The 12,473-nt window shown below is 36.1% G+C and overlaps 1 protein-coding gene across 1 annotated transcript in view; it reads right to left on the bottom strand.

Annotated features, from left to right (window-relative positions):
- Window positions 1-2,702: 2,702 nt before the first annotated feature.
- Window positions 2,703-12,473, bottom strand: part of RPAP3 (RNA polymerase II associated protein 3) — a 35,963-nt gene continuing 26,192 nt past the window's right edge. The window contains exons 13-17 of the mRNA XM_065934556.1: window positions 9,068-9,306; window positions 7,410-7,596; window positions 6,225-6,322; window positions 5,664-5,764; window positions 2,703-3,144 (exon numbers count right to left, since the gene is read on the bottom strand). Coding sequence (XP_065790628.1) covers window positions 3,059-3,144; window positions 5,664-5,764; window positions 6,225-6,322; window positions 7,410-7,596; window positions 9,068-9,306 — 711 coding nt within the window. The 3' untranslated portion in view covers window positions 2,703-3,058. The remainder of the gene's footprint in view (window positions 3,145-5,663; window positions 5,765-6,224; window positions 6,323-7,409; window positions 7,597-9,067; window positions 9,307-12,473) is intronic.

Below are 12,473 nucleotides of genomic sequence, written 5' to 3'. Positions count from 1 at the left end.
ATTTGGGGTTAACCTGTATCATGTATAGCTTCATTTTTCTTCTACTTTCCAAGTGATTTCTATGAAAGAGTTGTGAATAGTGTCCTTCTCCAGTGAATCAGAAGTTTTTCTTTCTTTTTTAATGCCACCTACTTTATAACTCACTTCAGGAAAACAACTGAACCTCTCATCTCTTACAAAAGCAAAAGCTCCTGAAAGTCTACCTCCCACATTCTCAGATTTGCAAAAGCATGAAAACATGATTTCTTTAAAAACATCTGTGAAGAATAACTGTAGCAAATTGTCTGCTATCATAATCAATCAGTAGCAACTCCCCCCCAAAAGAACAGGATGATACGTAGTAAGCTAAATCAGCAGCTTCTTTGTGGAGTTTGCGTCAACATCATTGAACCTTACTAAGAAGAAACCAATTGTTTACCAGATGTGATATATCTGCAGCTTCGAAGAGCCAGGATTAATGACAGTCTTGCATTAAATAACCACAGTGAGAGAAGAAATGCACTAACTCAAACCTAATCTGGGAAGAAAGGTGGTAATAATCTAGACTGATCCAGGCATAAATGTTAACTGAACCTCTGCCGTGGACAAAGCCAATGTTAGCACTAAGGACATACAAGACAGTGTCATGACCTTCAAGCAGCTTCAAAATCTAGTATGGAGTCAGGATGTACATACATGAAAAATTAACAAATAAGAAACAAATGAAAGGAGAATGTAGCCAATCAAATTTTAATTCTATCCCATACATCAGCCCTGATGGTATATGGAATTGCTTATGATCCCCAGGGCAAGCCAAGGGGCTCTAATACGTTCCATGACCTTCACCTCTGCCAGGACCCTCTCCCTCCCATCATGCACCTGGACCATCGTTCCCACAGCTCAAGTCTCATATAAAACGCTGCCTCCTCCTACCCCATGTCACCCAATCGGATTCAGAGCTGCGCCCTCCATGCTCCCCCAGTGCCCCCTCCAAACTGTATCAGCGCACTCATGACACTATACCATAAACGCTGGTTTATCTAACTCCCCAGCTACACTGAGTTACCGCAGAACAGAACTGTGCCTGTGTCTCACCCAGCACTTAGTCATCTTCCAGAGCAATGGACTCTTAAGGAATGGCTGAATGGAAGTGAATGAATACCACCAATCCCTGTGGATTCCCCCTCCTTAATAAACCCTAAACTCATCCTGTCTTCCAACCCTGTGCACCAGTCAGTATAGAATGACAGCTGAGCAAGAAACCTCTGGGTAAAGACCACCTATTACCCGGTAACCATGAGCAAGTCACACAACCTACATATGCCTCAATTTACTCAATCTGTAAATCAGAGATAACAGAACCTATCTCCTAAGGTTGCTGAGAATTTAAATGAGAAAAAAAAAAAAAAAATGACAAAGTCCCTAATGTCAGGGAAATAAGTACTTCATGTTATTCACTATTGTTAGTTCAAATGTTATTCATCTTCTATATTCCTCTAATTGGTCTGTTTCCAGTCACACCATCACTGCAATCCACCCCTCATCACTGCTACCAGAATAATCTTAAAAATCAAACCACATGTCGCTCCCTTACTTAAAACCCTTCACTAGTTCCCATCACTTTCAGAAAACTGCCTTATTTTGTCACTTCATGAAAGGCCATTCGTAATCTTGACTCCCACTCCCTCAACCATCTCCCCACAGCCAAGCTTTGCAAGCACCCTCCTGCATGTAAATCTCAGCAAAATCACTTTCTTCTTAATGACTTAAGAAAAATTCATTTAAAATTCATTACATAGCTTATGTATAAACTTGTGTATAAGCTATACTTTATGGTTAAACTTCATTGCCTATTTATATATCATAGCAAGACTATACATTTAGCAACATATAATATATAAACTCCAAGTATGTTGTAAAACATTGAGCTATACAAATTGTGATCATCTTAATAAGTTATACCATGAACTGGGGAAATTATCTTTTTTAAACAGATTGATTATTCCTCAAGTAATTACAAGCATAATAATATGTATGCTGCAACAAAAATAGTCTTAACTTTGACTGTCTTGTTGATGCTAATAACAGCTACAGATGGTGACCAGAGGTCTCTAAAATTAATTTGATTTTAGCAATATTTACAGGATGCCCAAAATTTGCTAGGTTGCTAGTTTGAAATTTATTAAAATTGATTCTTGCCATGAGTCCCATTAAATTTTATAAATATCAAGTGAGCACCTAACTTTATGCAAAGGACTGGGCCAGGTACCATGCCGAACAGTTGGGTTATGATCCCCAGGGCAACCATGCCGAACTGATCCAACCAAGACAGTAGAACATTAGCTCAGATTTCAAAGTTCACAGTCCCCACACTCGCATGAACCATTTACACGCAAGCTATACACTAATTACTACCTGAAAATTCCAATTGTTTAAACGTTTCTACCTTGCTTTAGACTGTCTGTCCTATATTTGACATATAATATGGCTATCATGTGGAAAAAAAGCTGTAGCATTAAAATTTAAGGATGCTGTGACTCTCCAAGTAATCTTGCAAAGAATCTAAATAATAAAGTCTTCCTTCAAAATAAACACTAAAAATACACATCCTGCAACTAAGTAATTTTATGTTAGTAAACTGGCACAATGATATGAAACCGTTTTATAATGAAACATGATTATCTACCTAATTCTCTCTATATAAATATAATTTTATTATATGCTTATGAAGCAACCTTATCATGTGGTTACAAAAACTCATGAAAATATAAAAATAATGTAACATGAGGCACTGAAGAATACATCTAAACATTTCAAGTGACTTACAAATAAAATACTAATCTTTACAAGTATACCTCATTATTTATATTTTTATTTTCAGAAAAAACTTATAAATAGTTCACTTAAGTATACTTCTCACTAGTTAATCATAATTCATTTTACAGCTAATTAGCCTATGTCCAAAAACAGTCCTTTTTCTGTATGATTTTATTTTCTTAAAAAGCAAAACATTTAATTCCAGTAGAAAAAAATTTACATATGAAATTTAAAGAGGCAATAATTTCAGCAAAAATGGAAATCAACCACCGTATCTTTTCTTGAGTTCTTCAACAGAGTTATCATTCAATCCTGATTTGTCTATGTGATTGAATAATACACGTGTAACTGAAAAAGAAAAAAATTTCATTTTAATCTCCATTGTTAAAAAGTAAAGCAAAAATTAAAGGGAATAATAAAGTCTGTTAAATACTTTTTACATTTTAAAGCAATCATTAGGGTTATTTATAAATTCTAATTCAGATATTTAAAGAGCCAACCTAAAAACAAAAAATTATACAGCAACCCAATGATGCTTCTTGCCAGAATATTTTGCTTTAGCAATAAACAGTTTTCCCTATATCCTTAATGACATGAACTTTGCAGATTAAACATAATTCATTCTATACTACCTTAAAAGATTTTTGCCCTGTGTAACAAGTATACTTTTATTTACTTAATACTCCAATTAACTGTTTTTCAAACCTGAAAACATTTTAAAATAAAATTTTATATCACTACTATAAATAGAAAATTAGCAGTAATACCCACAAAAATCATGTTTGATGGTCAAGCTATATATTTTTTAAATATATAAGATATATAACAATTAAAAGTTAAAAATAAGATTTCCTTATGAGTCATATAAAATCTTTATTTTTCATACCAGTAAACCGTTCACAGTTAACATTTTGGAAAACACTGCTATAGAGTTCATACTACACCCCTCAACATTAAAACTAGCTAACAGCTGTAATAACAATGATAATAAAAGACAACAATAGCTACTATTTATTGAATATTTAGTTACATGCTAGGAACTACTCTAAATGCTTCCATGTTTAACCTAGCAGAGAGCAGTGATCCAACCAAGACAGTACTATTGGTAGGCCAGTTTGGAGGACCAACTCACATTCTTTGAGTACACTTCAAGTAATCACATCATAGTGACAAAAAATCCATTCAGTCAAGCACTTACACTATGGTTTTTATGTACTAAGCACTATTCTAATACTCTGAGACCTAGGGAACAAGGGAGATAGTTCCTCCTGTCATGGAGCTTTCATTCTATTAGGGATAGAGAAATAATAAATACTTAAAATACTGTCTGCTATTGTAGTTCTGTCTTATGAAGAAAATAAAGCCAGGTAAGATGACAGACGGTGATGAGGAAGGGGAGGCGGGCAGTTAATTTGAGTAGGCCTGTGAGGAAAGGTGACTGAGGTAGTGACTATTAGGTGGAAACTGAATGAAATGAAGAAGAGGCAGGGAAGGATAGTCTCGGCTGAGAGAAACAGTCAAACACAAAGACTCTGAGGCTACGAGAAGCCTGGCAACTTGGTGCATTAATAAACACAGTCAGTGTGGTAGGCAGAATGACTTTGAACAGTGATAAAAAATGAAGTCAGAATAGTAATAACAAACTAATACCTTCAGGGAATTTCAGGACTGTTTCTGAAGACTGTTACTAAAGATTAAGCGAGAATTTTTTTGGTTTAAGTTTATTAAGAATCTCTCTAAACTAGGTCCACTTCCTTAAATACAACATAAAGACTATTTTCTTTAGTGATTCAGACTCAACGTCACTGCTACAAATATAAAGAAGAAACAGGAAAGGAGCCCAAAGTGTGTTTAGTCCAGGAGGTACATTCTAATGATTCTTCTCTTTCTAAAATTAGACTATAGCTTAAAACTCTTGAGTACCACTGACCCATAAACAACATGAGTTTAAACTGCACAGATCCCCTTACAGATGGATGTGTTTCAGTAGGAAATACTATAGTATTATACGATCCAGAGTTGACTGAATCTGGATGAAGAACCTCGGATGCTGTGGACTGACTGCAAAATTGTATGTGGATTTTCAACTGTGTGGAGGGTCGTTCCCCTAACTCCCACACTGTTCAAGGGACAACTATAATTGAAGTGACTCCATAGTTTGATTTTACTTAAATTAGGGTTCCGCAAAACTGACTTTACACCAAAGACTGAGATGTAGAAATAAATAAGGGATATAATTTTTCAAGTTCATCACCTGCCTCTCTTTACCTTCTAACTCTACAATTCAGTCACACTGCACTCCTTTTAACTTTCTGAGTTCAATTTGCCCTCTCCTGCCTCAAAACCTCTACACATCCTCACTCCCTTCATCTGACTCCTGTAGTTTTTTGAGAATTCAGCTTAAATCAAACAAACTCAAAGATATTAGCTGAAAAAAACGGATGCGACCACCTATGCACCCACACCCCGCTGAATGCTCCTGTGGCAGGGACCATGTACATGTTCCACCATGCCAGGAGCTCAACCATTACACTGATACTATATTTTCAAGTAGAAGAGTTCAGACCACCTTGGTTTAAATCCTGGGTCTGACTTCCTAGCTGTGGAACCTCAGTCAAGCTCCTTACCTATATATGTCTCAGTTTCCCCCTTTGTAAGAACAAAATGATAATCATACCTACACCTCACTATGTTGTTTTCAGACCAAAAAATTTTACTTAATTTAACTGTAACTCAATTTAATTAAACTGCAATTAAGTTGCATGCACCTGTACATAACTGAATTCAATAAATATTCTCTATCATTTGTTGAATAAAGGAACACACAAGAATAAAGAGTAAAGGAAAGCTTTTTTTATAGAACTCACTTTTCTTCTCAGATTCTGACATAAACATCACCGCCATATCAAACCTTCTTAGTTCAGAAAGTCTTTGTAAGATTTCAAAGATGAGTGATGGCTTTTCTTTCCTGAAGCCCAAATAAAAAGCAAATGATCAATTAAAAGCAGCTCATTTAGTTCTGCTTACTAAAATAATATTTCTAATTATATATAAAGTCTTCATTTATCTTTTGTTCCTGCACACTGTCTATATTTTAAGTGCCCAAATGAAGAGCTTATCAAGTCAACTGAAGAAACTAATATTCTTAAATGTGAGGCATAGAATAGACATTACTAATCTGCTATACTACTTGTCACTTCTATACTCCACCTTTCTCTAAAAAAATCTGTAAGTCCTTTTCTTTCCTAATCATTTCCCTTTTCATTGTTTATACTTGTATTTCTTTACACTACTGCAACAGTAAAACTTACAATATAGCTAATTCTGCAATATAATAGGTAGCAGTATGATACCAAAAAGGATGAATTTTCCAAATCACTAAAAGTAGCTGAGCATTACAGTAGGAAAGTATAACTAAATTTACTTACTCAATGTAAAAGTCATGCAGAAGTTTAATGATTTGGTTGAATACATCTGGATCTAGATTTTTCTGAAACAACTTGGGATACAAGGATGGTTCAATTTGCTTTGGGAAAAATATAAGAGTTAGAAAGTTATGGCAATATTCCCAATCACAAATTATTTATGTAATAACTGCTTAGATCAACATAGTAAAGAATAACTACTATGCATAAGTATTTAATGAATAATAGGGAATCACACTGAAATGTAACTATGACAGAAAGTTAGAGGGACTGTAAGATAATCGCTCTGCTCAATTCACAGAAAAATCTCATGGAGAGATGTATATCACCCAAGATAAATAGGAAACAAGAGAGCTCAAGGAGCAATAAAAAGAGAGTTTAAAAAATAGAACTACATGAGATAACATATTTTGAAATATTATATACCGCACAATTATAAGAAATTATTATAGTAATTACACTTGAAAAAGTGCTAAAAAATCCATTATTTGGTGAATTTCATATGATTTGAATCTTTTCCTTGAGCAAATAAAAGCTCATTTTCAGGAGAATGATTACCTAAATACTGTAAGCGTAGTTTGGCACATACAAGGCACTCAATGGATTTTAGCTTCTTTCCTCATCTTGAAGAAGAGTGGGAAATTAAGTTTAAGTCATGATGTATGAAATATAGACTAAGATTCTGTTAGAAAACAGAATTTAACACAGAACCTATTTCAAAGGTTCCCTGGCTGCAAATACTTAAAATGGCCTGATCAGGATGATATATGTATTAGGCGAGGAATAAGAGCATTTTCTACAATCACACTGTGAAAGAAACGTGAAAGTGAAAGTCACTCAGAATACTGGAGTGTGTGGCCTTTCCCTTCTCCAGGGGATCTTCCCAACCCAGGGATCGAACCCAGGTCTCCTGCATTGCAGGCAGATTCTTTACCAGCTAAGCCACCAGGGAAGCCCAAGAATACAGGAGTGGGTAGCCTATCCCTTCTCCAGCAGATCTTCCCAACCCAGGAATCGAACCAGGGTCTCCTGCATTGCAGGCAGATTCCTTATCAACTGAGCTATCAGGGAAGCCCAGAATCATACTGTTCACAAGGCAAATTAAATACAACCCTATTATTATATAGAGACAAAAGAAGTTCTCTGACCTTTAAATTACAAGAGAACTACTAGCTTCCTACCTCTTACCTTCAAGTACTGATACAACATATCTGGAGAACTTTTCAGTTGTCTGAAATCAGATTCAAGCTGAAATGAGTTTGCAGGCACTGGAGGAAGAACGGTCCTGATAAACTGGGCAGGTGCTCTGTCTACCTCTAGAGGAGTCTTCTCACTGAAGGAATGACATACGTCCTTTCTCAAACTGACATGAGAGCTGAAATATTTCAGAAACATCAACTAATCAGAAAAGAAACACAAACAGTCAAAGTTTACATACAGAAACATCAACAGAGATTCTAAAATTTCTGACTTTATTAATAGTGTGCTATCCATTTATATTCTGCCAGGAATAAATTCTTTCAGCTGATAATATATGTATAATTTTGGCAAGACATTATACTTCTACAAATTTTCGTGTGCTGACTATATATTGCCTATTCTCCTTAGCTGAGCTAACAGCCTTACCACTGTTTGACAAACTATTTCCATACACTGCATGAGAAGTAACAGTGGTAGTGTTCAGTCGTGTCTGACTCTTTGCAAACCCACGGACTGTATTCCACCAGGTTCCTCTGTCCATGGAATTCTCCAGATAAGAATACTGGAGTGGGTTGCCATTCCCTTCTCCAGGGGATTTTCCCGACCCAGGGATCGAACCTGGGTCTCCCACATTGCAAGCAGATTCTTTTCCGTCTGAGTCACCAGGGAAACCTATACTGCATTATTATATCACATATACTCACAACTCAACCTTTCACTCTGATCTGAATTATCACAGTTTCAAGAAAGATTTCAAAAAGAAAGAACTGCTTTCTCCTTTTAAAAAAGTCTGCCTACTTAAAAGTTTTCCCACAATCTATACTATCACTCTAAATAGAACTACTAGAATTCAAAGTTTAAAAAAAAACAACACGTTTTTAATAGGACTGTTGAGTAGCAATGAAAGAATATATAATAAAATTTCAATACCCCAAAGTAAACTATTAATCTATGTCTTTTATATTCTCATGATTAAGAAAACGTATGACTTTTTAAAAAATTCTGAACCAAAAAAAAAAAATTCTGAACAAAATTTAAAGAGCCTTCTTCCCTGGTGGCTCAGAGGTTAAAGAGTCTGCCTGCAATGTGGGAGACCCGGGTTTGATCCCTGGGTCAGGAAGATCCCCTCGAGAAGGAAATGGCAACCAACTCCAGTATTCTTGACTGGAGAATCCCATGGACGGAGGAGCCTGGTAGGCTACAGTCCACAGGGTCGCAAAGAGTTAGACATGACTGAGCGACTTCACTTTTACTTTCACAAATAATCATAAATATCAATGGCTAGAATAATGACAGTGCCTAAATTCTACATTGTTTATGAAGCTTCCCTCCAAAAAATAAAAAATTTTTGCTGAATTACAAAGTGAAACATATTTACTTAAGTTCTAGAAAAGAAAATAGATGAAATCAATGTGTTCAAGGTACTTTTATCATTTCTAAATTCCTCACTATGGTAAAGAAATAATGATAATTCCTTCAGCAAAACCTCTCTTACATTTAAGTAAAAAGAAAAAAAAAGAACAGAATCTAAAGTTGGACAGTTCAAAAGGTTATGGGGAAGAATTACAACCAGAAGTCTTATCAGTACCACCAATTTTCCAGCGGAATTATTACCATTCAGATCAAATAAGAGTATTTCCACTCACTGAAGAGTTGAAGCGTCACTGATTTCTTCTATTTTCAGTACTTTGGCTTTCGGGACGCCACTTGTGGACACAAGGTCTCCCTGGCTTGAGTTCTTGTGCGCCATGCCCGCGGCTGCTGTCACACGTGCCAGGTCAGCAGGGTTACATTCCGGAGTAGCCGCCGCAGCAGTGCTATCCGGCACATCGACAGTCTGTATCAAACTACCAGTTTCTTCAATAATAACCTTCTTGAGTGGCTTCTGAAACAATTAAAATCAATGCTTTACATCAATATACGAAGGTTTCTTATTTTAAGGTCACAAATTAAAAGGTTGCAATGTTCTTTCAGCCAATGTTTCAGCTGTAAGTAAATTCAATCTGGAGTCATACTGAGAATGCAAAGAACAAAGAGTCACAGCACCTACCATATGCATGTTTAAATGGGGGAAAGACGGTGCATGTAGAAATAATTAGAAGGCACTATAAAAGGTGAAGCTACAGGGTGCCCAAAGAACAGAGGAAGGAAGATAAAAATTGACATCAGGGAGCTTCACAGAAAAAGCACACAGGAATAGCCGTGTGAGAGGGCACAGCACGGCCAGTGCAAAGGTGAGGCGTCCACCACGGCTGGTGCAAGAGGAGGAGAGGTGAGACCCAGCCGGAAAGGCTGCTTAAAGACAGCTTACAAAGGGATTTGTGTACCATCGCAGGGAGTCTTGAGTTTATCCCAGAGGCAACAAAACCAAGAAAAAATATGGCCAAATGACATCAGTACTGTAGGCTAGCTAAGCAGAACAAGGTCAGGCAATAAACAGCATTTTGTATGAAAGAGACTAATATTTAAATCTAACTGCATCTTCTACATATGTAGCAGCTGGATAAAACCAGCCCAGGATTAAAGATTTGTCAAATAATATTCACAAAGTTGGTAAGAACTTGACCATAATAATGGTTTTTAATTTATTAAAATAAATAGCATTCACTATTTATTTTAATCATAACAGATGTTAAACATTTTCAATTTCTTCCTCAGCTTACATGTAATACTTTAATTTTTAAAAAAAGACTTTCTTCAGTATATTGCTTTCATTCCAACTATACGACTGAATTTTAAATTAAAAAGTTGAAATATAAAAACCTTTTATACTAAACTCAGTGTTAAAACCAGGCATTACATTAGCATAACTAAGAAATGACCTAATGGTTACAACTGAGTGTTACTGGATGAACACACATAAATAAAGAAGCTAGTATAAATTTGTTAACAGAATCCTGTTAGCAGTTCTATCATAAAGGGTAGTCATGTTAATTTAAGGCCTCTGCTTTGCTGAGAACTATCAAAACCAGTAAGCTTTCTATCAAAATATTGACCAAGAATGAACATGTGTTAATGTTAAAAAAAATAGTGTTAAAGAACAGACTATAAAAAATAGACTACAACTAGTGAATTATATTGACGTAGTCCCATTTAAAACCAAATCCTGGGGACTTCCCTGGCAGTCCAGTGGTTAAGACCGCACTTCCACTGCAGGGGACACAGGTTCAATCCCTGGTCAGGCAACTAACATCCTGCATGTCACACCATGAGGCAAAAAACAAAAAACAAAACCCAAATCTTGAGAATGACAAAAAATGTGTAAACTCATCTAAGTTAACGAATTTCCTAACAGATGATCTGTTTAAGGGATGACCAGTGGCTCCTGAGAGCTGCTCAATGTTACTGATGATGGCTGGGAGGGATGAGGGGATGACAGTATACTGGTAAAAGGAGAAAAACATAGAAGATACCACTATAGCTGAAAGATATAAGAAAACATAAAAGCATAAATTCATTTTTTTTGGCCACACCTCACGGTTTGTGGGATCTCAGTGCCCCAACCAGGGACTGAGCCCCGGTGGCTGACAGTGAAAACAGAGTCCTCACCACTGGACCACCAGGGAATTCCCAAATTCATCTCTTTTTAAATTAAGATTTAGAAACGTAACATTTTCTTTAGCTCTATATTATGACCATTTCAAGAAAAAGAAAACAGAAATGAGAATATACAGAAAGAGAAGACCAGTAGAAAGGTGAAATTTTCATATGGGAAAACAGGAAAATGAAGATAAAATAATAGAAAACAAATTAGTGGAAACTAACTCATTTCCTATCTAGGAACTCCAGGCCCAGCAGGTCTACATTACTGGTCACCTACAGTCTCTCTAGAGAAGACATGCCAAAAGGAGTCAAACCTGCCAGCCCTTAAGTACAGAACTCCGTGGCTGAGCCTCTCGCTTGAATAAAGTAACCCCTTCCCTGACCACTCTCCTCAGTGTTCAGGTGGCCTCACACAAAGGACTGAAAAGGAAATTAACATTTGTTTCACCTGAAACTGCCGCAGCATTTCTGGACATCATTTTCTTTTATCTCAACTAACCTATGAGTTATTTTCAGCTTAAGCAGAAAAAGTCACATAGGGATCATACTTGCCTAAGATTTTAAAGCTTAAGAAGTGGCCTGCCTGCCTGCTAAGTTGCTTCAGCCATATCCGACTCTTTGCAACCCTATGAACTATAGCCTGTCAGGCTCCTCTGTCCATGGGATTCTCCAGGCAAGAATACTGGAGTGGGTTGCCGTTTCCTTCTCCAAGAGATCTTCCTGATCCAGGAATCGAACCTGTGTCTCCTGAACTGGCAAGAGGGTTTTTGTTTGTTGTTTTTTGTTTTTTTTTTACCACTAGTGCCTGGGAAGCCTTTATCAGGCGGGACTCGAATCAAACCAAAAGCATCATACCAAACTGCCATACTATTTTTAAAATAATGCCCAGATTTTAAAACGGAGACCTATTACAAAAATAAAGAGCAAATTTTCCCCTTCCTACTGAGATAATGATTTTGCTTGTGTTGGATCAGTTACAAAATGGTTAACCCCAGATCTCTCAATTCATGGAGGTGTTCTGTTTTGAGATCCAGCCACAAAAGATTCAAATTCACGTTGCATTTTCACAATTACTAACATAATTGATTTATAACCTGAGGAAGAACAAAACTCAACAGGTTTATAAAAGCTGTTTAGGACACACTGGCCACAGAACATTCTTCCATACAGATATCTGATTTACCACATGGCAGTGTTTTTATAATTATGGACAAGCAAAGTCTGACAAAGGCTTATTTTTTAAAAACTTTGAAATTAATTTTGTGACAAAATTTAACAGAGATGTAAAAGTATAAATCACATTGAATTAAACATTTAATCACTTTTACTGTAAAAAATAGAATAATAGGTAAAAAATATGATGTGTGACAATGAATATATAAAAGCAACTAGATTTATGCCTGGCACATGAAATACTATCTCAGAAAATTCAAGAATCAAGACAAAATAGGAACCCAGGAAATGTATTAAAGAATTCTTCTGTTCCTTACTTGAAATAAGAACTTGGCA

The sequence above is a fragment of the Muntiacus reevesi genome, chromosome 4, assembly GCF_963930625.1.
Source record: "Muntiacus reevesi chromosome 4, mMunRee1.1, whole genome shotgun sequence".
Lineage (NCBI taxonomy): Eukaryota > Metazoa > Chordata > Mammalia > Artiodactyla > Cervidae > Muntiacus > Muntiacus reevesi.
This window is presented reverse-complemented; position numbering and strand designations above follow the sequence as displayed.